The sequence below is a fragment of the Dipodomys merriami genome, unplaced genomic scaffold, assembly GCF_024711535.1.
Source record: "Dipodomys merriami isolate MVZ:Mamm:240054 unplaced genomic scaffold, mDipMer1.0.p SCAF_14, whole genome shotgun sequence".
Lineage (NCBI taxonomy): Eukaryota > Metazoa > Chordata > Mammalia > Rodentia > Heteromyidae > Dipodomys > Dipodomys merriami.
Window position 1 is genome coordinate 29398875 of NW_027202715.1, and position 27397 is coordinate 29426271.

General features: G+C 34.0%; 1 protein-coding gene across 3 annotated transcripts in view; it reads left to right on the forward strand.

The window, feature by feature from the left end:
• Positions 1–27397, forward strand: part of Pcdh15 (protocadherin related 15) — a 620145-nt gene that overhangs the window by 207388 nt on the left and 385360 nt on the right. For 2 of the 3 annotated variants that reach the window (XM_070020439.1, XM_070020438.1), the window contains exon 3: positions 10571–10636. In XM_070020439.1, coding sequence (XP_069876540.1) covers positions 10571–10636 — 66 coding nt within the window. Of the gene's footprint in view, positions 1–10032; positions 10048–10570; positions 10637–27397 lie in introns of all 3 variants that reach the window. The other variant, XM_070020440.1, reaches the window with a different exon arrangement.

Consider the following 27397-nt stretch of genomic DNA (forward strand, 5'->3'; position numbering starts at 1 on the left):
AGTCATATAGACAGATGAATGAAGTATTGATAGATCTGGACAGAAAAGCAATAATGCTAGTTTATCTGTGACTTGATCTCACTATTTGCTTTTTTTTTTAAATTAGATGCTGCTGTTTAGGCAGTTTTTCTATAAATTGTTTTTTTATTGGTGAAGACTAGAAATGCCATGACATGTTTCATGGCTTACTTGCTTTTGTCCCTTTCACTTCTGCAATCAATAATTGTATAAATATTTCTAAGTTGGAAAACCCCTTTGAAAAGTCCCTTTCATGGAATTTTTTTGCCTTTCTCAAAAGATGACATTAAAAATTCCAAGTATTTTAGGAAAATGAACTTACAGGATTTTAATTTATTATGAGCATCTCCAATGAGTATTCATTGGATTATTTTCGATAAAAAAGCATGTCTTGAACAACTACAAATAACAGGCATGCTGGAATTTTGAAAAAATATTTTTAGAAACTTTCTGTTCTTTTGGTAAATTCTGCTGAAAAATTTATTTTCAGTGATTACTTAAACCCTTATATGTTTGATGATTAAACTCACTTATGGTGGTAATAATATAAAGCTTCCTCTCCCAGAGGAGGAGAAATTAGCTTCTACTTTTGCTTTTTCAAAGTCATTGTAGCAGATATAATAAATTTGCAAAGTGTAGAATGGGATATACCTGTTGACAAACACACATTGATAGCAAATCTATGTTTATAATGGAAACTCAAGTGAAAACACTGGAAGATTTTAACAGCATTATGTCAGTTAGGAAATAAAAGACTGACAAATTTCATCAATGTCCTAATGTGAAAATCTTAACTATGCATGGTATATTTTTGACCAATGCCTGAACATTTTTACCTTTTTAACACAAAAATGAAAACTACACAGCAAACAATTAACTTTATGTAAATTTATTAAAATCCAGGTTATATTCTCACACATGATTGGAGTTTAAATATGTACATTCATTTGAGAAAGCCAATGACATTTTAAGCAAAAAAGTCTTTCTCCTGTTTAATATAAAATATACTTGACTGTATTTAGTTATAGAATGCTGTATGTTAAAAATATCCCTTAAAACATTTAGTGAATAGGAAGGAAATAACCTAAAAAGCCATTAATAGGATAATAATTTAATATTTATAATTGTTTAATTATTTTGTTACCTTCATGTCTGTGTTTCTTCAAATCACCATCAAAAGTATCTCAGAAACACAGCAAGAAGTCCTCATGTAAACCAAGAAATAGAAACAACATTAATCATACTTAAGAATTTGGAGAGGAAATTATTCTGGTAACTTAAGTGTTTTCTAAAATAGATGAATCTTAAGGTCATTATATGGGAATAAATTTATGAGCAGACATTAAGCCCATTGGCAGAAAATTTTGAACAGAAGCCCAGAGAAGGTCATTTCTACAACAGGTTCATGTGGCAAGTCAGCCCAAATCTATAAGCTCAAGATGAGTGGTTTCCAGCTCTGATGCTGTGGTGCCCTGCTATCTGGGAAGGAATCAATTCACTTAAGTGCATTTCTTTCCAACAGTCATTGTAATATAAGTAAAGAGACATATGAACATTAACCATTTTGAGTTGTTATTGGAGAAATATCTACTCAGATCACGTGCCTTTTGTGAAATCTTGTTATTTGTTGATTCCAATGGGCCTGTATGAATTCTTCATACAGGTTGGTCATGGATCCCTTAGCACATGTATGGTTTGAATTTTTTTTTTCTGACCTGCAAGCTTTTTGTTATTTACTTCCATTACTGTGTTATAGCTTCTTAGATGTTTGTTTTTTAGTTTATTTATTAGTTTATTTCTGCTCTTGTTGGCTGAACTTCTTATATGATAGCCAAAAGATCATTGTCACAGCCCCTTATGTTCTCTTTTATGGCTTTCGTAATTTCTGTTTCTATTTAGATCTGTTATCCATATTGAGTTCATTTTTGTGTGCAGTATAAAGTAAAACAACAGGCAAAATTCTGATTTATACAAACAAATTTCATTCATTTATCTGTGGAAATTTAGTGGTCCTATCACCATTTGTTAAAGACATAATCCTTTTCTGATTCACAGAACATCACTAATCATCAGGGAATTGTGACTCAACTCCCTTGTGAGATACACACTTTTTTGATTGGCTATCAGTGAAAAGACAGAAGATATGAATGTTGGTGGTGATGTGGGGAAAAGTAAGCTCTCCTGGACTGATAGTGGGAATGCAGATTGGTATAGTATTATGGAAAACGGTGAGGAAGTTTCTGGAGAATTTAAAAATAAAACTCCCATACAACCCAGTATTTTTCTTCTGTACATTTACCTGAATAGCCAATTCAGGAAATAAAGCAACCACTTCACAAAGACATGAACATCTGTCTGTCCAGTGGTCATCAACAGTCAAGATTTGCATCTTTTACAAATAAGATTTCATTTATTTTCAAAGTTAGTACAGAATTGCTGTTTTTTCCCAATGTTCTTTGTACATATTTCCTCAATGTTCTTTCTGCTTACTTAAGTACTGATGTCTCCATTCATAAAGCTTCCCCTTCTAGTCCTTCTATAATTGCCTAGAAATATCTAGTTATTCCATTTTAAAGCTACAAATTCAGTTAAATCTTTTGCTTTTAAGTCTTTTTAAAAGATGCAGCAAACAATTTGAAGTCCATTTGGCAGGAAGGCCGTTTTCTATTATTGCATTCTTTTAAAACTATACCCCAATTTGGATTTGAGCAAAAATGAGCTAAGGTTTAATTTCTTTCATGGTTTAATCCTGAATATTTGAAAAATGGTATTAACAATCTCATTCCTACAGTTTCCAATGGATCACCTTTCTTATTTGAATTGTCTAGAACTGGATGAAAGTCTACTCAGTTTATACAAGGAATCCTTTGGGAGTAGATCCCAACCTATTTTCCCTATGTATAGCTTTCTTTTAAATTTGAATGGCAAATGATTGTTGTGTGACATCAGATAAGAAAGTTGGTCACTAAGGAAATAAAAGTATATACTATACGACATGACACAATGGCTGCTAAGATAGGGAGGTCTATCTCAGATGCCTCAAGTACAGCTAACAGCATGAAGTTTGTTTTGTGATCAAATAAGTTTTGTTGAATCACTGTCAATTACATAGAATAACATTACATTTCAGTAGGAAGATTAATATTTTGATATCATGCTTACGTACAAAATGATCAAATGAAAAAATATTGTAGTCCCAGTGAAAGGAAACCTTAAATCAATACACATGATCTTATGAAGTAATATATTTCTTTTTTTTGTTACTGTTCTGTTTCATCTTTTTTTGTTTTTTATTGTGAGAATACCTTACAGAGGGGTTACAATTACTTGGCAATTACATGGGCAAGATAATGAGTACTTATTCTGGATTCTTACTGCAGTTTCTGACTTTCCTTTCTTTTTTGTACTTTTTCAAGTAGTTCATTGTTGATGCTCCGACCATAAAAAAGTAAATAAGAATCTTTTTTTTTTGTCAGTATTGGGGGCTGAACTCTGAGCCCGGGAGCTGTCCCTCAGCTCTTCAGCTTAAGGCTAGCATCCTACCACTTGAGCCACAGAACTACCTCCAGCTTTTTTTCTGCTTATGTGGTGCTGAGGAATTGAATCCAGGGCCTCATACATGCGAGGAAGTGTGAATTCTGGGCCTCCTGATTGCTGGACAGGTGTCTTCTACCAGCTCTAGCAGTTGAGATTCTGTGTTCCAGGGAAAATTTTCTAACCAAATTAATTCTATTGATTATGTCAAATTCAGAAATTACCTGTAAATGCAAATGAGAAAAAAGAAATCACAAAACAACATGTTTTGTTTTTTACTTAAAAATGCTTACTTTGTTAATTTGCTTTAAGAATGGCCTAAAACTTCAGATGAAAGACTTATTGTCAGATTGATCTTTTAAACATAAACATCAAAGTCCTTTATTTTTGAATGAGGCAGTGCAAGTGTAAAACAAGGAGTTCATCTTTTAAGATCCTACTCTTCTGTGTATTTTTCTTAAGACTAAATATTCACCTGATCGACTTGAAGAATGAGGGCAGTCCCTATGAAACTGTTTCTGACACATGTTGAAAATAAAGTTTGTATAGCATGAAATATTGAGAGCATAGATATTCTTTGAAAAAATAAATTTCTTTTCATTAAGTAATTGACCCAATGTACATAATTGTGCATATGTATATGTAAAAGGCAAATTTTTAAGTGAGGAAAACTAGATGATGAGTGATTTTGCGAAGTCATAGTAGTTAAAGATTGATAAGTGTAAAAGTTTCAGAAAATATCTATTTGTTGATTTTCTGTTTCATGGCTTAGACATCTATCTGTCTGTCTGTCTGTCTGTCTGTCTATGATCTATCTATCTATCTATCTATCTATCTATCTATCTATCTATCTATCTATCTATCTCTCTATCTCCATCTTTTTTTTTTAGGAATACGAGTAGGACCAGTAGATGACTATGAACATATGCCTTGTTTTTATCTAAATATCATGATTAAGGCTTTTATTTTATCCTAGTAAATTCACTATCAGAATGTGTATCTTATTTCACAGTGATGAAGTTGAATTAGATTTCTGCCCATATTGATGAGAGGCAGAGAGAGAGAGGGAGAGAGACAGAGACAGAGAGAGGAGAGGGAAAGAGAAGTGACTATATATATTAGAGAGAGAGACACACACACATATATAGACTATATATAGTCTGAATATATTTGCATTTGTATATATGCAGAAAACCTAAGCATGCTGTACTATCTTTCCCAAGATCAATGAAAAGAAATGGGGATGACTCGCCAAATATTTTTGTCAGGAAACAGAACTTTGACAGTGAATACCAGGGAATCTTACACTCTATGGAGAATAGAAGTAGTTTCTCTGAGAATGTGAAGTCTAAGTGAAACTGTAAAGCAAATTTAAATGAGAAATTGATTTGTCATAAAAATTCCAAATGAGAAATGATGCCATATCAACTGGTCTTGGAGTAGCTCAAGTCATTACAAAATATTTATCGAAAGGGAAACCTGTCTGGAATTTTGGAAGCAAATAGAAGTATGGAAGATAAGATTGGAGAAGAAAGAGAGGGCTGTATTGGAGAGGTTCTTGTCAGATAAAATATTGGTGTTGTATTAAATTCATATTATGTAATGTATTCACATTAATATCTTTGGTAGGGTGGGAAGGGAGGACAGAGAACTTGAGGGGAAAAGAGTAAAAAATCACAGCAGAGGAGCATATTGGATACTGATTAAAGTGAACTATATAGTTCATGAATGGAGATAGGAGGGAGGGACTGGAGAGAATGCGGGAACAGAAGAGACTATACAAATGGGGATGTATGCATTACCTGATTTACCTCTGTATATCAGCTCTATAGTAACAAAAAAACTAAAGATTTTATTTGTGAAAAGACATCTTGTATATAAATTTTTCTAATTTTGGGAGGGGAAGGGAAATAAATAATGAAATAAGGATACAGGTTGACCCACTGTAACAATGAGATGTGCAAGACACCATGATGAAAACAAACTTGTTTTTTATTGTGAAAATACTGTATAGAGGGATTACAATTACATGGGCAAGATAATGAGTACATTTCTTTTCAAGCATTGTTGCCTCCTCCTTTGTTTCTCCTTCTCATCCCTTACCAGACCCTCCTCTCCCCTTCCTCCCCACCTCCCCCTCCCCGCGCCATGCCAAAGATATATAGTTCATTTTCGACATAAGATCTTGTACATCTCATTGGTACAATGGGTCCACCTATATCCCTATTTAAACAATTTGTTTTTTGTCCCTTCCCTCCACGAATTATACTAACATCAAATACAGTGAAAACAAGGATTATACTGTGGGGGAGGGACATACAAAGCAACAAAGAAATATCTTATAAATGTGTTAGACACAATAGCAAGAAAAGAAACATTTGAGTCCTTAACTTGGGGTTCATTTCAATTAACATCAACTTATCTGACCATTTCTGCTTGTCTCAGACATATACTAGTTATTTCAAATAAGAGAAAACATGGGACCTATGTTTCTTTGGGCCTGGCTTACTTCACTTAATATAATTTTTTCCAAATCTTTCCATTTCCTAACAAATGGAGTAATATCATTCTTTCTGATGGAGGCATAGAATTCCATTGTGTATATTTACCACATTTTCTTGATCCATTCATCCACTGAGGGGCATCTGGGTTGGTTCCATATCTTAGCTATGGTAAATAATGCTGCAATAAACATAGTTGTGCTGGTAGCTTTAGTATGGTCTTGTTTGTGATCATTTGGGTAAATGCCCAAAAGTGGGATTGCTGGGTCATAGGGAAGTTCTGAGGATTCTTTTTAGGAACCTCCATACTACTTTCCAAAGTGGTTGAACAAGTTTACACTCCCACAAAAAATGCAGTAGGGGTCCCTGCTGTCCACATCCCCTCCAGTATCTGTTGTTATCAGAGTTCTTGATTATAGTCATTCTAACTGGGGTGAGGTGGTATCCCAATGTGGTTTTAATTTGCATTTCTTTTATGGATAGAGAGGTTGAGTATTTCTGCATGTGTCTATTGGCCATACCCCAAAAACAAATCTCAAAGAAACAACTGCCAGATAAATAAGTGGGCTAAAGACTTAAAGACAAACTTCTCTGAAAAGGAAAACAAACTTTACAACTTAGGGGGGGCGGGAGGAGGAGTTGGGGAGGTGAGAAGGGAAGGGATGGTAGGGGAAAAACTAAGGAGGAGGTAACAATGATGGATAAGAAATGTACTCATTACTCATGTAACTGTAACCCTTCTGTACAGTATCTTTACAAGAAAAGATATACAAAAAAGACAACTGCCTAAACTGAGACATTAAATTCAAAAATTGAGGCAAAATTACTTGTAGAAAAAAGTAGAAAACACTACTTGATGAGGAAAGAGGAAGAATCGATGTGGTGTCACTGGAAATGGAAAACAGTTACTAATACCTGAGTTTTGCTTCAGGAGTTAAGTTGAAACCTTACTGAGGTATTCAATATAGGAAATACTGGAAATAAGTAGGGGCAAAGATGATACAAACATGTTCCATTTTAACCGGGAATCTTGAGAATAGGATTGCAATTTTTGATTGTTTCTTATGCTTGGCCAACAATCAGTGAGTGCATTTTCCCACAGCAAAAGCCTGCATTTGTTTTCTAGATGATCTTCAGAAAGAGCAGAACATCCTCAGTTTAGTGACTTTGAAAACACTCATTACAGATAGTTCGATTATTTCTTTCTGAGGTTTAAATCTTACCCACTTAACAAGATTATTAAAGAATATATGTCTTGCTGTTAGCTTGATGACAAATCTGCAGACATAAGCCACTTTGTTCATTCAAATATTGGTATTCATATTCTGCACATGGCAGCAAATTGGATATTGGAAACAGGTAGGATCCTAAGAGGCTAGAGATTTTAGGCACTCAAAATAAGGAATTTGAGAAATAACCAGAACAGTCAAGGGTGAAATTAAATAGATTATATTAACCCATTTCCAATGTATGGGTGTCAGCAGCTAACCTCTTTCCTAGAGCAGACAGATTATTCATAATCAATAGAGAAGAGGATCACAATCCTTCAAATTGCTTTGTAGTCTTTGCTTTGATCTCAATTAAGGTATTTTACATACATAATATATCTTTTGCTACTCCATCCAAAATTACTTTCTTTGCAAGACAATTTTAAATATGCTTATTATTAAAATACTTTGGCACATTTCAAAACTAATTAATTATGCTTTCATGAATTCATTATTTCAAAACAAACACTTCGGCTGTTTTGAGTAATGTTATTAATAGATTATTTTTATGTGTCTTGCTAACTTCTCTTCATTAGTATTTTGAGTCTAAAAAATGAAAAAAAAAGTTCTCCCAAAGTATCTATTATACATAGAAATACTTTATTGGGGAATTTGGAGCTTACTAGAAGATTAAGGATGTAGTCAGCTAAGGGTAAGGTCTGTGTGTGTGACTGAAGCTTTAACTCTTTCTGCTCCTAAAGGAGCTACAGAAATTTCTGGGCTGTTCTCAAGGAATATATTTGATGGACATTTGTAGCTACATACAACAAAATTCAAAAATTATTCTGTTAGGAGCAGTTTTTCTTATTTTGCCAATGGGGTTTATTAATCCAAAGGAATACAGTATATCTGTAGGAACACAGCAAGAGGCTTTCAATCTAGAATGACAACATGAAAGGTTCCTACCAGAAGTGACTACTTGGCAGAGTTTTGAAGGAGGAGAAGAATCAGCTAGAAGAAGAAGGGAAAATGGACTTCAAGTAGATGTTCTAGCAAATATAAATTTAGTTTGATATGATTAGAGAAAAAATAAACAAGTACAATGGGAATAGTAGGGGGCTAGGCAAGGCTAAGGCTGCTCTTTCATAAGAGCATTGTTTGGTTTAGTTCTATAAAGTTTATTCTAAAAATTATTAGTAAATAACTGGTAAAAATGTTTACAAGATTTGCACAGCCACAGTCTCATAGCAATGAGGCTAAGAAAAATGTCTACAATATTTATATTCGACATCCTCCTTTACTTGTTTCACTTTTGTCCTGCCTGTGCACAAAGCCACCAGTTTATTATCTAGTCTAATAATATTCATTCTAATGTTCATTTTGTCTACTACACCAAGTGATCATATGGTCTTAATTATGGTAATAGATATGTGTATATGAATAGAACAGTCTTGGAAACTAAGAGTTCTATGCAATACAACAAAAGTATGAGTGAGTAATGAATTTAAGAACTGACCATGATTCTTTTTTGCTCTTTTTCATAAGTTACTACCTTCTTGACACGTATTTATACTCTTCACATACATTGTCTTTGTCTTCTATTAGTCATCTGTGTTATTATTAAATTTATTCAGTAATTGACAACATATATAAGGTTGTACTATATATGTAGCATGGCTGTGTGTATTTTTGTTTTCCTGTGTTCTATTCTTTTACTAAGATCCTTGAAGGAAAAAGTTTCATCTTTGTATTCTCATGAAGTATGTAAAAGTAATCTACATGCGAATATACTGATTAGATTAAATGCAGAAAAGTTACTTTTGAATAAGCAAGTGAAGAAAAACCAATAATATATATTTTAAGATGACAGGGGAAAAGATCAATTCTAACAGGTTACGTAGAATAGAATAGGTGAAATATCTAAAACTAAAAATAAAGCAATATGCCTGCAATAATGAATCTAGGAAAGAAATCTTTCTTAAAACTGCAAATTATATTCCAAGAAAAGTAAGTGGTGTGATAGGACTGAAGATATTTTTATTGTTATCTTTAAATAGTTACATAAGAGTTTCAGTTGAGTATTTTGATATATTGGTACGTATATTATATGTGTATTTATGATATATATAGTCAAATACAGATACATATATATCATACAAGTATGTATGATATTTTTCTCTATATATTCATGACCCAGGCCTATTAATTTCACTTTGTATATCCTCAGAGAGTGCTTTATGTCTCAGAAATCTATATTTCAATAGTTTTCAGGCAAAACCAGTACATTTTAATCAAATTATCTTTTAACTATCATTATCATTGTACCTTTTGATAACTATTTTTATGTCTATAGCTATGTTACTCTTAGTAAAGTGATATCAATATTTGAAAAAGCCTGTCACTTCTGATTGACAGGCGCTATTTCTTCTGATCTTATGAACATAAATATAATAGTCTCTTTATACATAATTTATATTCATATTTTTGTTGGAAAGGTCTTTTATATTATTTTCTACTGATTTAAAATAGTTTCTGAAATGCTTATCATGTACATTATAAAGTTATTTTGCTAACATACAAGAATTATACAATCTGATTGAAAGAATTTATATATTGTTTCTCTGAAAATCATCAGGCAATGTTTATTTGTATATAATGCTTTTAATAAATCTTTATACCCCTTGCTAAATATATGCCTATATTCTTTCTTCCTTTCTTTCTTCCATTTTTCTGATCTGCTTCCATTGATGCCTCTATACTTTTGACTCCAGACTGGCAATATGAGGGTAAGATGACAAAACAAGACTCCCAAGCAACCTCATGAGCATTGCTTGTCTGTTTTTGTTTTATTCTTTTCAGAGCATTATTAAAATTCTCTTCACGCTCTTTAACTAGACCCTTTATCACAATTAAAGTCCAATTATGTTGTTTCTATTGTGAGGCTTTAATTACAATTTATCTTTGTTAATCATTCCTTTATGTTACTTCTTTGAGTTAAATTACCATCCCATTATCTGTGTCCTGAAGGACTTCTCTCCAGTGTTCTCTGCTGGTGTTTCTTCAGAACAATTTGAGTTTGTTTGTCTTTTTTTTTTTTACTTCATAAAGATATTGTATTTTGCTATGGCAATAATGTAGAGTTTATATAAAATACATTTAAAGTAATATAGTATTAAAATAACAATATATGTTAGTGTGATTGTTCAATTTTCTTTGATAAACATCAAAATGTCCATCGCAGTGTATTTAACCTCAGGGTGAGTGTTCCTGCGGTTGTCAGTTCTTACTGTGATTCTTTCTGCCTTCTAGATTGCAAACTAGCCAGGGGAGGACCACCAGCTACCATCGTTGCTATTGATGAAGAGAGTCGGAATGGTGAGTTAAGTTTTGGTTTTTTACCCATGTCTTATCGCAGACTTTTTAAAATATATATTTCAGCCTTTATTTGCCATAGGAATGCTAAAAAGAGAGCTTCAACCCCAACTTCAACCCCAATTTATAACCAGTTCCACTCTGATTTTTCTGTTTTATTGAGAAGGCTTGATTTTGGTAGCATTAGGAAACTCTATGAAATAATGTTTCATTTTGATTTAGGAGGAATTACTTGATTGTGATTCAGACCAAACATGAATCCCAATATATTCTGGGATATTTCTTTGTTAATAGCTAAAGTTGACAGATGTGTGAAACATTCTGCTTCTCCAAAGAAGTGTACCAGAAGGTAAGTCTAACATTACTTATTTAAATAATCTTGAATCAGGTAAAGATTAAGACTCAAAACTGAGAAGACTTAGTGAATGAGAATGGCTAACAGGAAACATGAATATTCTGAAAAGAATAAAGCAATACTGAGACCTGAGATCTTCACTATGCTAAACATTAATGTCTAAATAAAATTCCTTCTTTAATTTTCTAGCAGGAAAATTGTTTTTGCATTCATCTCTGTTTCTACCTCAAACTATTCTGTGTGTGAATGTGGTCTGTGATTAATTTTGTCACTGAGCTCTGTGATAGATCTTCTATTGAATTGGTTTGATTTCCTACTTCTCTTTTTAAACTGCATTCTTTCATATATATGTGTATATATATTTATTATATGTGTATATATATATTAGAATAGGAGTTTTGTCAAATGTTTTTTAGAAAATAGCATTTTTCCTACATATACTGTAAACCATATTGACTGCCTCAGTTCATGTCATCATAGATTTATTTTGTTACATGATAGATACCTCCTTAGTCATTTAACAGTTGGCATAAACTTTTCTTTTTGAAATGTTCTTTGTAGTCAACCCCCAAATTCCATAAACAGATAGCTTCCATTTATACAAGCTTAAGTGGATATGCTAAAATATTTTAATATTAAATATCATAAAATTTGAGTACCTTGCTCATGTAATTGTAATTGTATGGATATTTTCACAATAAAAAAAAGAAAACAAAAAAAAATTTCAACTTCAAAAAAAACCTCAATCCCATTATATAGAAATATATATAATATATATAATTATATATGAACATATATATATTCAAAAATATAATTACATATGAATATATATAAATTTATGACATTTAAATAGGGTGGACACAATCCTAAATGGACCTGAATGTGTGTGTATATATATTTATAATATATATAATATATATATTTCAACATTGTAATAGGAAAAGATTCTCACATGGATCTATGCTATGCTTATGGTTAAAGCCTTTTTAATCAAAACAATTCAATTTTTTTAGTCTTCTCTAAGAAAATGTTGAATTATCATCAGAAAGCAAAAACCAACGAGCATACATTTTCTCTTCTCAGTTTTAATCAATTCCTTGAAATTAAAAACTGAGCTGAAATACATTTCGATTTATATTTAAATAACTTTATTTAATATATAATTCTTTAGAGACCTTATATTGGCAGCCATACAGTTAAGCCCACAGTGAGAACAATATTTTGTCCCCCTTGGTGTGGCTGATATTGTTGGGGAAATGGAGGAGAACGGTAAAGGAATAGGCCAGACTCCATCCTCAATAGAAGACTGTTTATTGAGGAACAGCGAGGAGAGCAGACCTTCCTGAGGGTTTGGATGTTGTGCAAGAGATTGGATTTTGGGGTGGGCTTATATAGGGCTTAACAAGGAAGCAGAGAATAAAAACTGGGCTATGGTCTCCTTGGGATCAAGAGCGATGTCTTTGGCCAGGCCCACAGTGGAATGCTGTGGGGGGGCAGAGGATGGGAGGAGGTGGTATTGTCGGGGAGTCAAGAGCACAATGACCTACCTGCAGACAAACACATAAACACGTGAGCACACACCTGGTACTTTGCTTGACCCTGCGAAATAAGGCAGGACTGGATCTTTCCTGTTCCTCTTTAGACCCATGAAAAGCTTGAGCCTAGAGGGGAGAGGCAGATCCTTCAGATCTTATCAGTCAAGTGTGGGAACTCTGCAGGGATGTTTCTGTAACTTTGCTGTAGAGGAGCATGTGGGAAAAGCTCAATGTTTTTGTTTTAGAAAAATGTGACATGACAGAACATAATGTTATGCTCCTTGCTTGGCATATTTTGTAGAAACTGCCAACTACTCAGGAAGCTGCCAGTATCTTAGTGTCATTACAGGGAGTATAAATAAAGACGTACAGAACGAATGTTTTACCTCTTCCTTTTCCTATAAAATTTCTAAAATGTAGTGATCAAATGAACTTCTGCAGATATTAAAATGCAGTAAGTATTCTTGTCTTGAAAGCCTAAACGAAATACTTCATGAAAATGATTTTCTTATTCTTTTTTATAGCAATCTAAGAATGTGACAATAAGACAGTTATTTCTAGCCCTGTTCTCAAATTCTCATTTCTCCTTCTCTGTTTTAATTGCTAGTGAAAATATGTGTGTGTGTGTGATCTATTTTGCTAGTAAGTTGAGCACAAATTTTGAAGGCATTTGGGCCTTCTTAAAAGATAGACAGAAAATTCCATATTAAAGCAGAGTAGTGAGTCCACAGTTGGGTTGTATGTCATTGAATCACTTTAGTGACACCTATTGCTAAATAATCTCTGATATTAAATAAATCAATTAAAATGCTCAACTTTGATGTTTCATACATACTTTTCTCACATAATTCAGAGTTACATTAATGGAAAGTCTTTTCTAAATCTTTCAAAAAGTGACACCTTGTAGGATTGCAATAGTTATTATTTTACTTGAAAGGGTTGCAGGTTTAAAAATCTTGTATAGAGATCTACAAACATCTGAACTACATAAAAAAAACTATGTCACACATGAATAATTACTATTCTAGTAAATGATTTTTTTCATGAACGGAATATTTAAATTGCAGATCATTAAGGCAATGCTTCAATCTACTATTCCATTGAATAACAGCAGAGTGGACAAGAATGGACATTGTAACATAAATAAAGCTCCTTTAATTTTTAACCTCATAGAAAAAGAGATTCTCCAAGCTTTCTTCTCTAGAGGAAATTGCTCTTATTAAAGAGAAGCCATTTAAATTTAAACATTAACTTCTTTTATCAACAAAACCAAACCAATCGATGTAATTGAGATGGCCACCAGGGTTTTGATGATAATACAGATCATAAAGACAAAAGAAGTAACTTAAATGATATGTTATAAAAGGCAAAGATTCGTGCTTATAGAGAAAAGCATATCACTGGATGACATGTCATCTGGTGACAAGGGAAAGGAATGAAAGGAATTCTTTTTATTTTCTTTCTATATCTACTATGATGTTTATGTTTATATTGTATAATTGCTCTGGTCAATTAGGGTGTCATTGTTAGAAACTGGGATCTAGAGGAAGCATCAAAGCTCACCAACTACTTTCGCAATGCAGCTCCTACAGTTTTTCTGTGTGTTGTGTGGCTCTGCTCTTCTACATGTTCATGCTTTGAGACATTAGATTTCACAGTTTTCTGTCACCGGGTATTTATTTTACAATTATTTTAAGCATAAGGAGTTCTAACACAACTTCTATTTCTCATGAGCAAATCTTGGCTGAGAAATTATTGATTTTTGTTTCTCAGGCAATTGGACTGTGAGCTGTCTTTGTTAATACAGAATGCCTGAAATGGGTCACAACACTTACCTTTGGGCAGAGAGTAATCAACAGTGTAATGGCTCTTAGCAATCACTGGATGAAAATAGTAATTTCAGAAATAATCTGAAATGTTTTTTGTGGACTTAAAATGCCTCCTACAGTAATTTTCAAAACAGAATTGTAAGTGCCAAATGTTCTGAACTGGAAATATAAGTAATTCCTTTAAATGTAAATACACTTTGTGGATTAAGGAATGTTAAAATACTCATCCATTTAAAGCTACTTAATAAAATTCTACAGTATGCAATGCATCTTACATTTATTTTAGTGGTAGAGTTGGAGCAAATACTACATAGTTAATTTTTATAATAGATACAAAGGTATATTGTAATAATAAAACAGATTGAGAAACTGTTCATCAATCTGATGGATATGTACCATCAAACTACCCTAAACTTCAAAATGGGTTTCTTAAATACAATGTTGATTTACAGTTACATTTTAGATTAAAGACACTTTCTTTTAAATTTATCTAAACTCCTTGTCTTTGGTAGCTGTCAACATCTTGTTTATATCTTAAAATCTTCCACTACAACCACCTGGCATTTTGCTTGTGAATTAGGGACAGTCTTAAGAGAGTTTCTCTTTACTGCCCAGCTGTCTTCAGACTTTGGTGTTCCTGTCTCAGCCTCCTGAGTAGCTACAATTACAGGGGTGAGCCACAGGGGCCTAGCTATCCCCCCCAACACACACATTCAACATTATGCTGTCTGTTGATTTTTGATTTCTCTGTCTCAGGTGCTGAAATAATAAGTATGAAATTTTCATTCTCCTTTTGTTTTAAACCACTATGTAAAGATTTTTCAAAAGCCAAAAAATTCTCTCTCCTGAAGATGAGAACCTTTAGAAACAAGTCTATTCTATCTTGAGCATGAAAAATATCTTTATTCTACTTTTGCCTTTCTTGGTATTTTTCTTGGTATTTTTCTTATTCTTATTTTCTTATGAAATATACAAATCCTGACTTGATCTGTAAAATCAGTGTGTACAGGTACTTTGGTAGAATGTAAGTGAAAGAAGAGCAGAGACATCACTTGCTTTTTCCCCTATCCTGCTACAATCTCTGACAACCACAGAACCACGATTTCCATCATCACTCATTCATTTTTTTATTCACTACTCAATCATTTATTTATTACTCTCTTCACATTCTAGTTAATGATACCTCCTGACACCTTACCATGTCAGGCTCTGTTGTAGAGCTTTGAATGTATCAGGGAGCCAAAGGAACACAAATACCAAATAAGCAGCCAAAGGCAAATGCAAGGTAGAAAAGGGGATGTGTAATGTAATAGACAGATAAGGGGGCAGTCCTTGTTTTCTGTAGACTGTTTCTTTGAAGAGATCACATTTGAACAAAGCTCTGTACAAGATTAAGAATGATCCTTTGAGGTATATTTAGCTTGAAATTTTACACTACAGAAACAAATTCAGAGGTTTGAAGAATGATTATGGTTGGTAATTTTAACAAGTGACATAAGATTTATTGGAGATGTGTCTGAATAAGTAGAGCAAAATAGACATTGATTGAATAGATGTAGATTAGTCACAAACGGATTTGATTTTTTATTGACTTGTCAACAAATCAGTTGATGTTGGGCTCATCTAGAAACCTGTAGTTTACAAAGCAGAATTCTTCCTAATGCTTGTCAGTATTCTACTTTTATACAGTTCAAAATCCAAATACACAACCATGTGTGTATGTTTGTTTATAATCTCCTAACATTTTAGCCTTTGGGGAGAATCTGTTCCTCTAAAACCAATAACAAACAAGTCAGAAAATGCATTAAGTCATCTGACTTGACCTGGTTGGTATCACATGAAGGAGGGTGATTGGCATTATCCCAAAAATCATTTTGAACATGGTTATTTTTAACCATCCATTTGCACTGAATGTATTCAAGTTACATGGTATCATAATTAGTCAGTAACTTTTTTGTGATATTATATTGTCTTCAAAGCACCATGGGAATGAGGGAACTTCAATACTAGTGGAACAAATTATGCAGTTCAATTAAATGATCATTTTCTATAGAGGCATGTCTTAAGACCATGTTGCTTAATGTACTTGATTCTATCTTAATATTTTAGGATAGTTAAGATAGGTGTTGTGTTAGTGAAGAAGCACCAGTCCATCAAGAATGTCTACAGAGTTCGTGCTTACTATGTTTATTAGTGCATATAATTGTCCTTTCTGTTCTTATGGACAACAATCAGATTAAGGTTTCTAAGGTAGTTAAAAGCAATTAATTTAAATGGCACTCTAGGAACTATCTTAAATCTTTGAAATGGTTTAAAATTATTTTGAGATTGATAAGCTACATGTCACACAGTGTAGTCAATGTTCTTTTTATTTTCATATTACTGATGATCAATAAATGATTTTATTAGACTTTCTATTGTGTAATGAGTAACAAATATTCGAATAAAGGTGTTTTTTTTTTTAAATCACTGTTTTGACACTTTGGATCTTGATGTATTCTAAATGAAGTATCAAAAGGAATAGATTCTAAGCAACCAATAGTATTTATTTCTGCTGCTATGAATCTCAGGAGGAAAGTCATCACTTGATTAATTTCATCTTGTTTCAAAATTCCCATTAAACTAACAATTATATCCTTTTATTCATGCGGAGTTTTTTTTATTGTCAAAATACTGTACAGAGGGGTTACAATTACATGAGCAAGGTAATGAGTCCATTTCTTATCAAGCATTGTTGCCTCCTCCTTTACTTCCCCTTACCATCCCTTCCCATCTCCCCCGCCCCAAGCCCTCCACCAACCCCACCCCCAACCCCCCCTCAACCCCCCCCCCGCGCCAAAATTGTAAAATTCGTCTTTCCACATAGCGTTGGTGGTTTTATTCTTTTCTTCAGTAGGCATGTGGTCTTTTGGCTTTCTTCAGTTAAAACTAAAATTCATGACTGTTATGAGGAGAGTGAAATCCACAATTTGAAACTATTTGTAATTAGTACATTTTCATGATATTAGGCTGCTAATTTTATATACTTTTCTGAAGTTATGATTCATAATCAGAGAAGTATATACCATAGATAAATAGTTTTCTGGTTGCTGACCAGTGAACCACTGATAGGAAAGTGGGAACATTTGTATTGCTGTGCCACCTGCCTTGCAGTTTGAATTCAAGCTTTCACACTTGGTAGGCAGGTGCTATACCACTTGAGTCATGCCTCTGCATCTGCCTTGATTTAGAAGTCTGTCGAGTTTCTCTTTGAGACTTCTGTTTTATAAATATATCCTATTTAATATTTCAGGAATATTGGGTGGTATGTTAAATGCTAATATTAGTTTCTTCTTCTTCTTCATGGTATGTCTATTCTCATAATAAAGCTTACATTTAAGAGGGACATTAAAATCAAGGCTACAGACCAAGGTCTTTGATCTACATAGTTATACTGCCAAGTATCTGAGATTATTGTTGTAAACCACCATACTCAACTTTTTAGCTGGAATCTGTTTTTTTTTTTTAATTGTATTTTATTTTATTTGAGAACATACTGTACAGAGGGGCTACAATTACATGGGCAGGATAATGCATACATTTCTTACCAAGCATTGCAGCCTCCTCCTTTGTTTACCCTTCACTTCCCTTCCCCACCTCCCCCCTCCCCCCCAATTTTACCCCCCTACCCCCACCCAATTATACCCCCCTCCCCCCCCCACACCGACATTGTAAAGCTGGTTTTGACATGACATTTTGTACTTCTCATTGTTGCAACAGGTCCACCTGAATCCTTAAACGACTTGTTTGTCCCCATCTCCTCCACATGTTATACTGACATCAAATATAATGAAAGCGAGGGTTACACTGTGGGGGAGGGACATACAAAGCAACAAAGAAATAATCTTATAAATGCGTTAGAAACACATGCATGAAAGAAACGAAAACATTAAAATACATATTTAAGGGTTCGTTTTCCTAACATCACATTATCTGACCTTTTCTGCTTGACTCATACCTATACTAGATATTGCAAATAAGGGAAACCATGGGACCTATGCTTCTTTGGGCCTGGCTTACTTCACTTAATATAATTTTTTCCAAACCTTTCCATTTCCTAACAAATTGGGAAATGTCATTCTTTCTGATGGAGGCATAGAATTCCATTGTGCATATATACCACATTTTCTTGATCCATTCATCTACTGAGGGGCATCTGGGTTGGTTCCATGTCTTAGCTATGGTAAATAATGCTGCAATAAACATAGTTGTGCTGGTAGCTTTAGTGTGGTCTTGTTTGTAATCATTTGGGTAAATGCCCAAAAGTGGGAATGCTGGATCATAGGGGAGATCTATGTGAAGTCTTTTGAGGAACCTCCATACTACTTTCCAAAGTGGTTGAACAAGTTTACATTCCCACCAACAATGAAGTAAGGTTCCTTTCTGTCCACATCCCCTCCAGCATCTGTTGTTGTTAGAGTTCTTGATTTTTGCTGTTCTAACTGGAGTGAGGTGATATCTCAATGTTGTTTTGATTTGCATTTCTTTTATGGCTAGGGATGTTGAACATTTCTTCATGTGTCTATTGGCCATCCTTCTTTCTTCTTCAGAGAAGCTTCTCTTTAAGTCTTTCGCCCACTTATTTATTGGGCAGTTGTTTTTTTGAGGATTTGTTGTTGGGTGGTTTAATTTTTTGAGTTCCAAGTATATTTTAGATATGAGACCCTTGTCCGTTGTATGGCTAGTAAAGATCTTCTCCCAATCGGTGGGCTTTCTATTGATCTTGCCAGCTATGTCATTTGCCCTGCAGAAGCTCTGCAATCTTATGCAATCCCATTTGTCCAACCTTTCTTTGATTTGTTGTGCTTCCGGGTCTCTATTCAGAAAATTTCGACCTGAGCCAAGGAGACCTAGGGTTTCTCCTATTCCATCCTGTAATGTTTTCAGAGTGTCTGCTTTGAGTTCAAGGTCTTTGATCCATTTGGAGTTGATTCTGGTGCAGGGTGATATATAAGGATCTAGCTTTAGTTTTCTACATGTAGTTAACCAATTTTGCCAGCACCATTTACTGAAGAGGCTGTCTTTCTTCCATTCTATTGTTTTAGCTTCCTTATCGAAGATTAGATGGCTATAGGTCTGTAGGTTCATTTCTGGGTTTTCAATTCTATTCCATTGGTCCTGAGGTCTGTTCTTATGCCAATACCAAGCTGTTTTGATTACTATGGCTTTATAGTAGAGTTTGAAATTTGGTATTGATATCTGGAATCTGTTTTTACTAACTTTCTGCTGGATAGGCTTCAAATCTCAATCTTCACACTCTCTGGATCTCAAGGACCTGAGATTACAAGCATTAGCCTGTAATCATTTCCTGGTCCTACTTCTTCAATGAAGTGTTGAAGATAGAATTTAAGACCTCTCAAATATTAAGACCATGCTTTACTGATAAGCTATATCCTTAGCCCAAATACATCAGTCCATCTTAAGTATTTTTTTCAGAATGATTTATTTATTGATGATAAATTTATAGACATACTTATTATATCCAATGTCATGGAATTTAGAGATAACTCTTTATTTCCAATCCTATATGATCTATAGTGTATTATGATATGTGTCAGAGAAGCCTGAATAGAAACCCTGAGAAATAGGATGGGAAAAAATTATAACTCTGAATTCCATTTTAGTCTTATTTTCCAGGTAAGAAATGCTGTAATTCAAAAATCATATATATATATATATATATATATATATATATATATATATATATATATATATAATTTTTTTCCGGGCATGGGGCTTGAACTCTGGGCCTGGGCATTGTCTCCGAGCTCTTCAGCACAAGGCAAGTGCTTTACTACTTAATCCTCAGTGCCACTTCTGCTTTTCTGGTGGTTAATTAGAGATATGAGTCTCACAGATTTTCCAGCCTCTTCTGGCTTTGAATGGCAATCCTCAGATCTCAGCCTCCTGATTAGCTAGGATTACAATCATTAGCCACCAGCACCCAGCTAACAATAATTTATTCTTAATGTTCTATTTTAAAAGTTGTTTCATACCATTAATACAAAATGCAACTTGTGAAGAAAACAATAAAGATACAATATGAGATACGCAGTAAGCATCTACAAGGGCAGAATTAATGTAGAGAAGGAACTGCATAACTATTGTGTAGTGAGAAGGAAGAAGAAAGGAAAACTTAAGGGATAACTGATTTGCATGAGCAAATTTCAAGCAGGGTTTTGGAAAACCCATAGCAATTTTCTAAGATTAAAAAAGTTGATAGGAGGCTGGGAAGTTGGCTCAATGGTAGAGCGCTTGCCTTGCATGCCTGAGGTCCTGGGTTAGATTCCTCAGCAACACATAAGCAAAAAAGAAAAAAGCCGGAAGTGGTGCTGTGGCTCAAGTGGTAGAGCGCTAGCCGTGAGCTGAAGATCTGAGGGACAGCGCCCAGGCCCAGAGTTCAGGACCCATGACTGGACCCCCTCTCCCCCCCCCACAAAACAGTTGATAGCAGAAGGGAAATATCTTGGGATTTACAGTGATAAGATAAAGACATGTTTAAAGAAAATAAATACCAGAAGGAATAAGTGACAAAGACTTAAGGTGCATTCTTGGTAGTAGAAATGAGAAATATTTGCCAGGTCTTTCAATTTCAAGGATCTCATCAAAAGAAATATGGTGTCTTGTCATTCTACCCATTCACATTCATATTTTTTTCTTTAGATGCACCTACAAGGAGTTAACTTTCATTGTTAAATAAAATAAAATATAAGCCTGGCACTGGTGGCTCACGCCTGTAATCCTAGCTACCAGGAGGCTGAGATCTGAAGATTGCAGTTCAAAGCCAGCCCAGGCAGGAAAGCTCATGAGACTCTTATCTCCAATAAACCACCAGAAAACCAGAAGTGGTGCTGTGTCTCAAGTGGTAGAGGGCTCATCTTGAGCTGAAGAGCTGAGGGACAGTGCCCAGGCCCAGAGTTCAAGCCCCACGACAGACAAAAAAAAAAAAAAAAAAGAGAAAAAATAAAATAAAATATAAACCATGGTTTTCCATGGCTGATGATGTAGTGAAGGTTCTGTATAATTAGGTATACTTCTATGTTCTTTCAAAGAAAAGTTGTAGCAGCATTTTGTTTAGTTCACTGCAGTGCATCTATCAGAGTGGAGCATATTTTGAGGACTAATTTTCTGCAATTAAAATGACATATACATGTATATATGCATATATATATATTATATTTGTTTCCATCCAAGTAAACTTCCCTTTCCTTGAACTTCATAGACTGTGATGGTACCTGCCCTAGTTTTTTTCCCTAATTCATGAGCTTCAACGGTCTTCTGTTCTAAAATATCTGCAGTTTTAACCATGTTCCATTTCTGTTGCTTTCTGACTTATATTTCCTTGCTGAAGATTCTCTTTTGATCTGCAATCCCAGCTCAGGTTCAAAAGCCATTAATGTCTCCCAAGAGTGTTTTAGACATCTTTGCATCCCTGTTTCATATCAACCAACACCTACATAAACAAGTAAGATATTATCGTAAGATAAGAAAAATCATTTTACATGGATTACACAGGCATAGCATAAATCCTGGAAGAACATTTTTAGTGTAAAAGAGATGAATATTGTGTGTTTAGTCCGAGCTAAGAATTACTGTATAAACCAACAGGAAAAAAATCATGATTTGAAGAGTCTTATAGTCTCACAGAAGATATTGAATGTGAGCATATGAAAAAGACAAGTACCAGTGAAGTAATACTGGATAAAATCACTTGAAACAAATGAAAAAAAAATGAATTCTATCATAGTCAATTGTTTTTTTGTGGTTTTATTTTTTTATTTTTTATTGTGAGAATACTGTACAGAGGGGTTACAATTACATGGGCAAGATAATGAGTACATTTCTTATCAAGCATTGTAGCCTCCTCCTTTGTTTCCCCTTCCCATCCCTTCCCATCTTCCCCCTGCCCTTCATATTCAATTGTTTACCATAACTTCCAAGAAAATGTTTAGCCTGACATTCTTAATAAAATTTATAATAGTATAACTGTCTTTATTTATATATACATATATATATATATAGGTAAATATCAAATCAAGCTATTCAGTTATTCAACATCAACACCTTACTGCAGAAATTCTAGGCCATATGTAAATTTAAGATATAAACAAAGTGTATCACAAGACAAAACAGATTTGTACTTAGTTATAACTTAAATTTTAGTGGGAAAAATTGAGAATGAAAGTATAAATAAATTGATAGTAAATCACTAAAGAGTGAAATAACAAGTAAAACACTTCTAAGTTAAAGCCAAGTTCATTGACTCTTACCTATAACGCTAATGACGCATGGGCTGAGAGCTGTGAGGTCATAGTTCTAGCCCAGATCTTGGCAAAAATATAAAAGAATTCTCAAGACAATCATCTTAATAAAAGTTGGGTATTTTAGTGCACACCTGTTATCCCAGTAATAAGGGAAGAGTAAAAGAGAAAATGTGAATCTCTGCCTTTGATTCTTATCATAGAAAATATTAAAAATAGAATATTAGTTCAGTAGAGGGAGACTAGAAAGCCCGGTTGCTTTCTCTTTCACCTATCTTTGTTATGTTTACAAAATATGTTTCTAAAGGAGAAAGAAACAAAATGATTCTCCATTGTGAGACTTTCTAAGCTGTCTGGTAAACATTGTGGAAAGCAATTATATTATCTAAAATAGTGCATACTTAGTTATGAATGGTTAACAATAGTCTTCATTTGAAAGCTGCTTAAGGAAAACTAAGGAAATACTCTAAAACTGTTGTGAATATCATTCATTTTATAATTACCCACTTGTCTTAACTGTTACGTATTCCACATTTTTAAAAACCCAATATGAACTTTCTTTACTATACCTTTCCTTGACTTGATTTCGGTATTAACATCTGGTTATATCATCAGAGAACATAACATTCTAGGATCTTGTTTTGTACTAAGAGTAGTTTGAGACTTCATTATTTTAAATCTGTGTTACTAGTATGTTTCTATATATCTTACCCTCTGTTGTTAGAGTAATACAGATTAAGAGAAATTATAGTTAAACAAATGTTTCCATAGGTTGAAAAACCTCAAGGGCTTAAGTTATTTGTGGCCTTAGTCTTCATGATTTCCTTATGGAATCTGTGTCTTCACCTCTCACAGCTTCCTTGAAGACATTAAGCAAAAAAAGAGAACTAGAAAGAAGGAAAGTATTTTGCTTGTATTGGAATAGCTAGGGTTTCTCCTCTGGCCTCTGTATCTAGAACTGTGTCATGTGGAAATGCTTAGCTGCAAGAGAACCTGGGAATTTCAACTTTGAGTTGAAAAAAACTGCCATTCCAGCAACTGGAAACAATACTAGTGGGAAAAAAGCAAGAATATACAGTGGACAGGGAGGCAGGAAACAGAACTTGTTGAAGTCTGCCCTTGACAGGATTAGGGAAAGCTCATCACAGAACTAGAGTATGGTTGTCTCCTTCTGCTTCCCCAGTGAAGCACTTGTTTCTGAAATCAATTCTGGTTTGTGTAAGCCATCCAGCCTCCAGAATTGTACCCTTATCTCTAACACAGTCTTCTTGATAAAATTCCTGAACGAGTTGTATTAAGAATATTTAAGGTTTTTTCCCTTCCCCAAATCGTTTAAATAGGGATACAGGTGGATCCATTGCAACAATGAGATGTACAATCGTTATGTGGAAAAACGAACTTTACAACTTTGGTGTGGGGGCGGGGAGGATGGGAGGGGGGTTGGGGGAGGATGGGAAGGGATGGGAAGGGGAAACAAAGGAGGAGGCTACAATGCTTGATAAGAAATGTACTCATTTATCTTGCCCATGTAATTGTAACCCCTCTGTACAGTATTTTCACAATAAAAAAAGAAAAAAATAATTCAAAAAGTACTAAAAAAAAAAAAAAAAGAATATTTGAGGACCAGGCATTGGTGCCTCACATTTGTTATTTTAGCTCTTCAAGAGACTGAGATCAAAGGATTATAATTTGAATCCAGCTCTGGCAGTTTGGGGGCATTAATCTATTTTTTTTGTTCAACCAGGGTATATACATTGCTTTTATTTTATTTTATTTATTTTTTATTATGAAAATACCATATAGAGGGGTTACAATTACATGAACAAGGTAATAAATACATTTCTTATCAAGCATTGTTGCCTCCTCCTTTGTTTCCCCTTCCCATCTGCCCCCCCCCCAATGTTGTAAAGTTCATTTTTTGACATAACGACTTGTACATCTCATTGTTGCAATGGGTCCACCTGTATCCCTATTTGAACAATTGGTTTTTTTCCCTTCCCCCCCACAAATTATAGACTTGGAAAAAATTATATTAAGTGAAGTAAGCCAAGTCGAAGGAAACATAGGTCCTATGGTTTTCCCTTATTTGCAATAACTAGTATATGTCTGACTTGGAAAAAATTATATTAAGTGAAGTAAGCCAAGTCGAAGGAAACATAGGTCCTATGGTTTTCCCTTATTTGCAATAACTAGTATATGTCTGAGACAAGCAGAAAAAGTCAGATAAGTTGATGTTAGGTGAAATGAACCCCAAAGTAAGTATTCAAATGTTTTTTCTTTCATGTGATTGTTTCTAACATAGTTATAAGATGATTTCTTAGTTGTTTTGTATGTCCCTCCCCCAAGGTATAACCGCTGCTTTCACTGTATTTGATGTTGGAGGCATTAATCTTTAACCACCAAAAACCTGGAATTGAAGCTGCAGTTCAAGTGGTAGGGCATTAGTTTAGAGGAAAAATAAGAATGACAGAACAACAACAACAGTGAGATGTACAGGACACTATGTTGAAAACAACTTTACAATTTCAGATAGGGGAAGGGAGAAGTTGGGGGGGGAGGAAGGACAAGTTAGGGAGGTAGGGAAGGAAGGGATGTTAGGGGAAAAACAAAGGAGGGGGTAACAATGATCCATAGAAAATGAACTCCTTACCTTACTCATGTAACTATAACCCCTCTGTATAGTATCTTTACAATAAAAAAATACATTTACAAAACAAAACAAAAACCAAACAAACTTCAGGGACATGGCCCAGTCCCTAAATTCAACCTTCCCTCTGCCTCAAAAAAAAAAAAGATGCTTAAAGCTCTCATATTGAAAGATTATAATCTGTGGAGTATATAGAAAAAATACTGTCTTACAAAAAAGTAGCACGCTACTGTAAAATTCAGAGAAGAGATATATAGGAATGTAATGCTAAATTAAAAATGATGAGTTAAATAAAAGTGTAGAGCTGCATAGATTCAACTGGTAGAGCAACATAAAGCCCTAAAGTTCAAACCTCAGCAAAAAAATGTTTAGACTTAGAACTTGGTAGACAATTGAATGGATGGAAGATTAAGTGGCTGGTTCGTGAGAGAAAAATAAAATATGATATCAAGGTTTAATATGTAACAAAGGCAAGAAATCAACATATTTATGCTTTATATAAGTTTTCTTTAAATTATCTCTCTTCAATGAAACAATATCATCTCTTACATCTGAAAGCTTGTCTTCAATTTATAGAGAATGTTAATGATAACAAATATTACACATTGCTTATGAGTCAGGTTCTATGAGACATTTTTCATATTATTTAATTTAGTCATTGCAATAATCTAATAACAAAGGAGACACAATTCATTATACAGATGAAGAAATTATTTACATAAGATCACACAGTTTGGATTTATTCCCATTTAAACATCACTACAAAGACAAAAGACATGTTATCATTTTATTCTAATGTCTCTCATCCATTATCTATATCCTGATATATTTGCATTTCCTAGTTGAGCTATTAAACATAAAAGTATCTCTAGCCTTTAATATCAATGCGGAAGTTAGATTGAAAGAAATATTCCTCTCTGGGATCTTAGACTGGTTTTAACACTTTCCTCCCTAATTCTCAAGACTCCTGTGATAACACAGAAAGTGTTTCAATCTATGGTATTTAAATGTCAGACTTCAAACAAAACATGCTATACATACTTTAAGCCATAGTCAAGTAGTCAAGAACTAGGAAGGGGCAAGAGTAATCCGTGAAGCAATGGCAGCATGAGCTCTGTTACAGTCAAACTCTGTAGTTAACACAATTTTAGGGGTCAAAAATGAGTTCTTCAGGAATTGAACCATGGTTGAAGGCCACTGCCCCATTCCTATTTTTTTCCTTCTTATACATATTTCTTTCTTAAATACGTGTAAACGTTTGGACTCAGCAAAGAGAATTCAATAGGATATTGATATACTAGAATTATCATGACACCAAGGGAACTCTGACCAGCAGGTCTTAAGCCTCCTAAGGGTTTTTCCTTTATATATAGAACTAAGCAAAGTCAGAAGTGACAAAATGCTGACACAAATGAATGGGAGGACAAGGAAAGTTCTATTTTGAGTCCTAGCTGCTCTCAAGGAAAGTTTTGGCTAAAGGTGGTTAACAGTGCAGGGGTAAAAGGATATAAGGATACAAAGTTCTTTTTTCCCCCTTATTTTATTTTTTTTATTGTAAAAATATTGTACAGGGGATTACAGTTACATGAATAAGGCAGTGAGTACATTTCCTATTGAGTATTGTTACCCCCTCCTTTGATTTTCCCCTACCATCCCCTCCCTCCCTACCTCCCCAACCCCTCCCTCCCTTCCACCCAAAGTTGTAAAGTTTGTTTTCAACTTAATGTCTTGTGCATGTCATTGTTACAATTGGTCAATCTATTTCCTCAAGTGGTTTTATCTTTATTGCTGTTATTTTTAATGTACCTATAATATACCATCTGATTTTTTGTTTGTTTATTTCTTTGGTATATTCTTCCCCCATGGTATAACCACTGTTTTCACTGTATTTGTTTCCAATGCCCTGAATCTTGTATATATATATTTTTTTCTAATTTGGGGAGGGGAAGGGAAATAACAGAATTAATTTATATAATATATATATATATATATATTATGGTATCAGTTCTGTGATATCAATAGTTAGGTTTTCCTCTGTCTCTACACCATTCAATGTTCATCGGTAATTAACAGTATCAGATGGGTCAGAGGAGGTGGG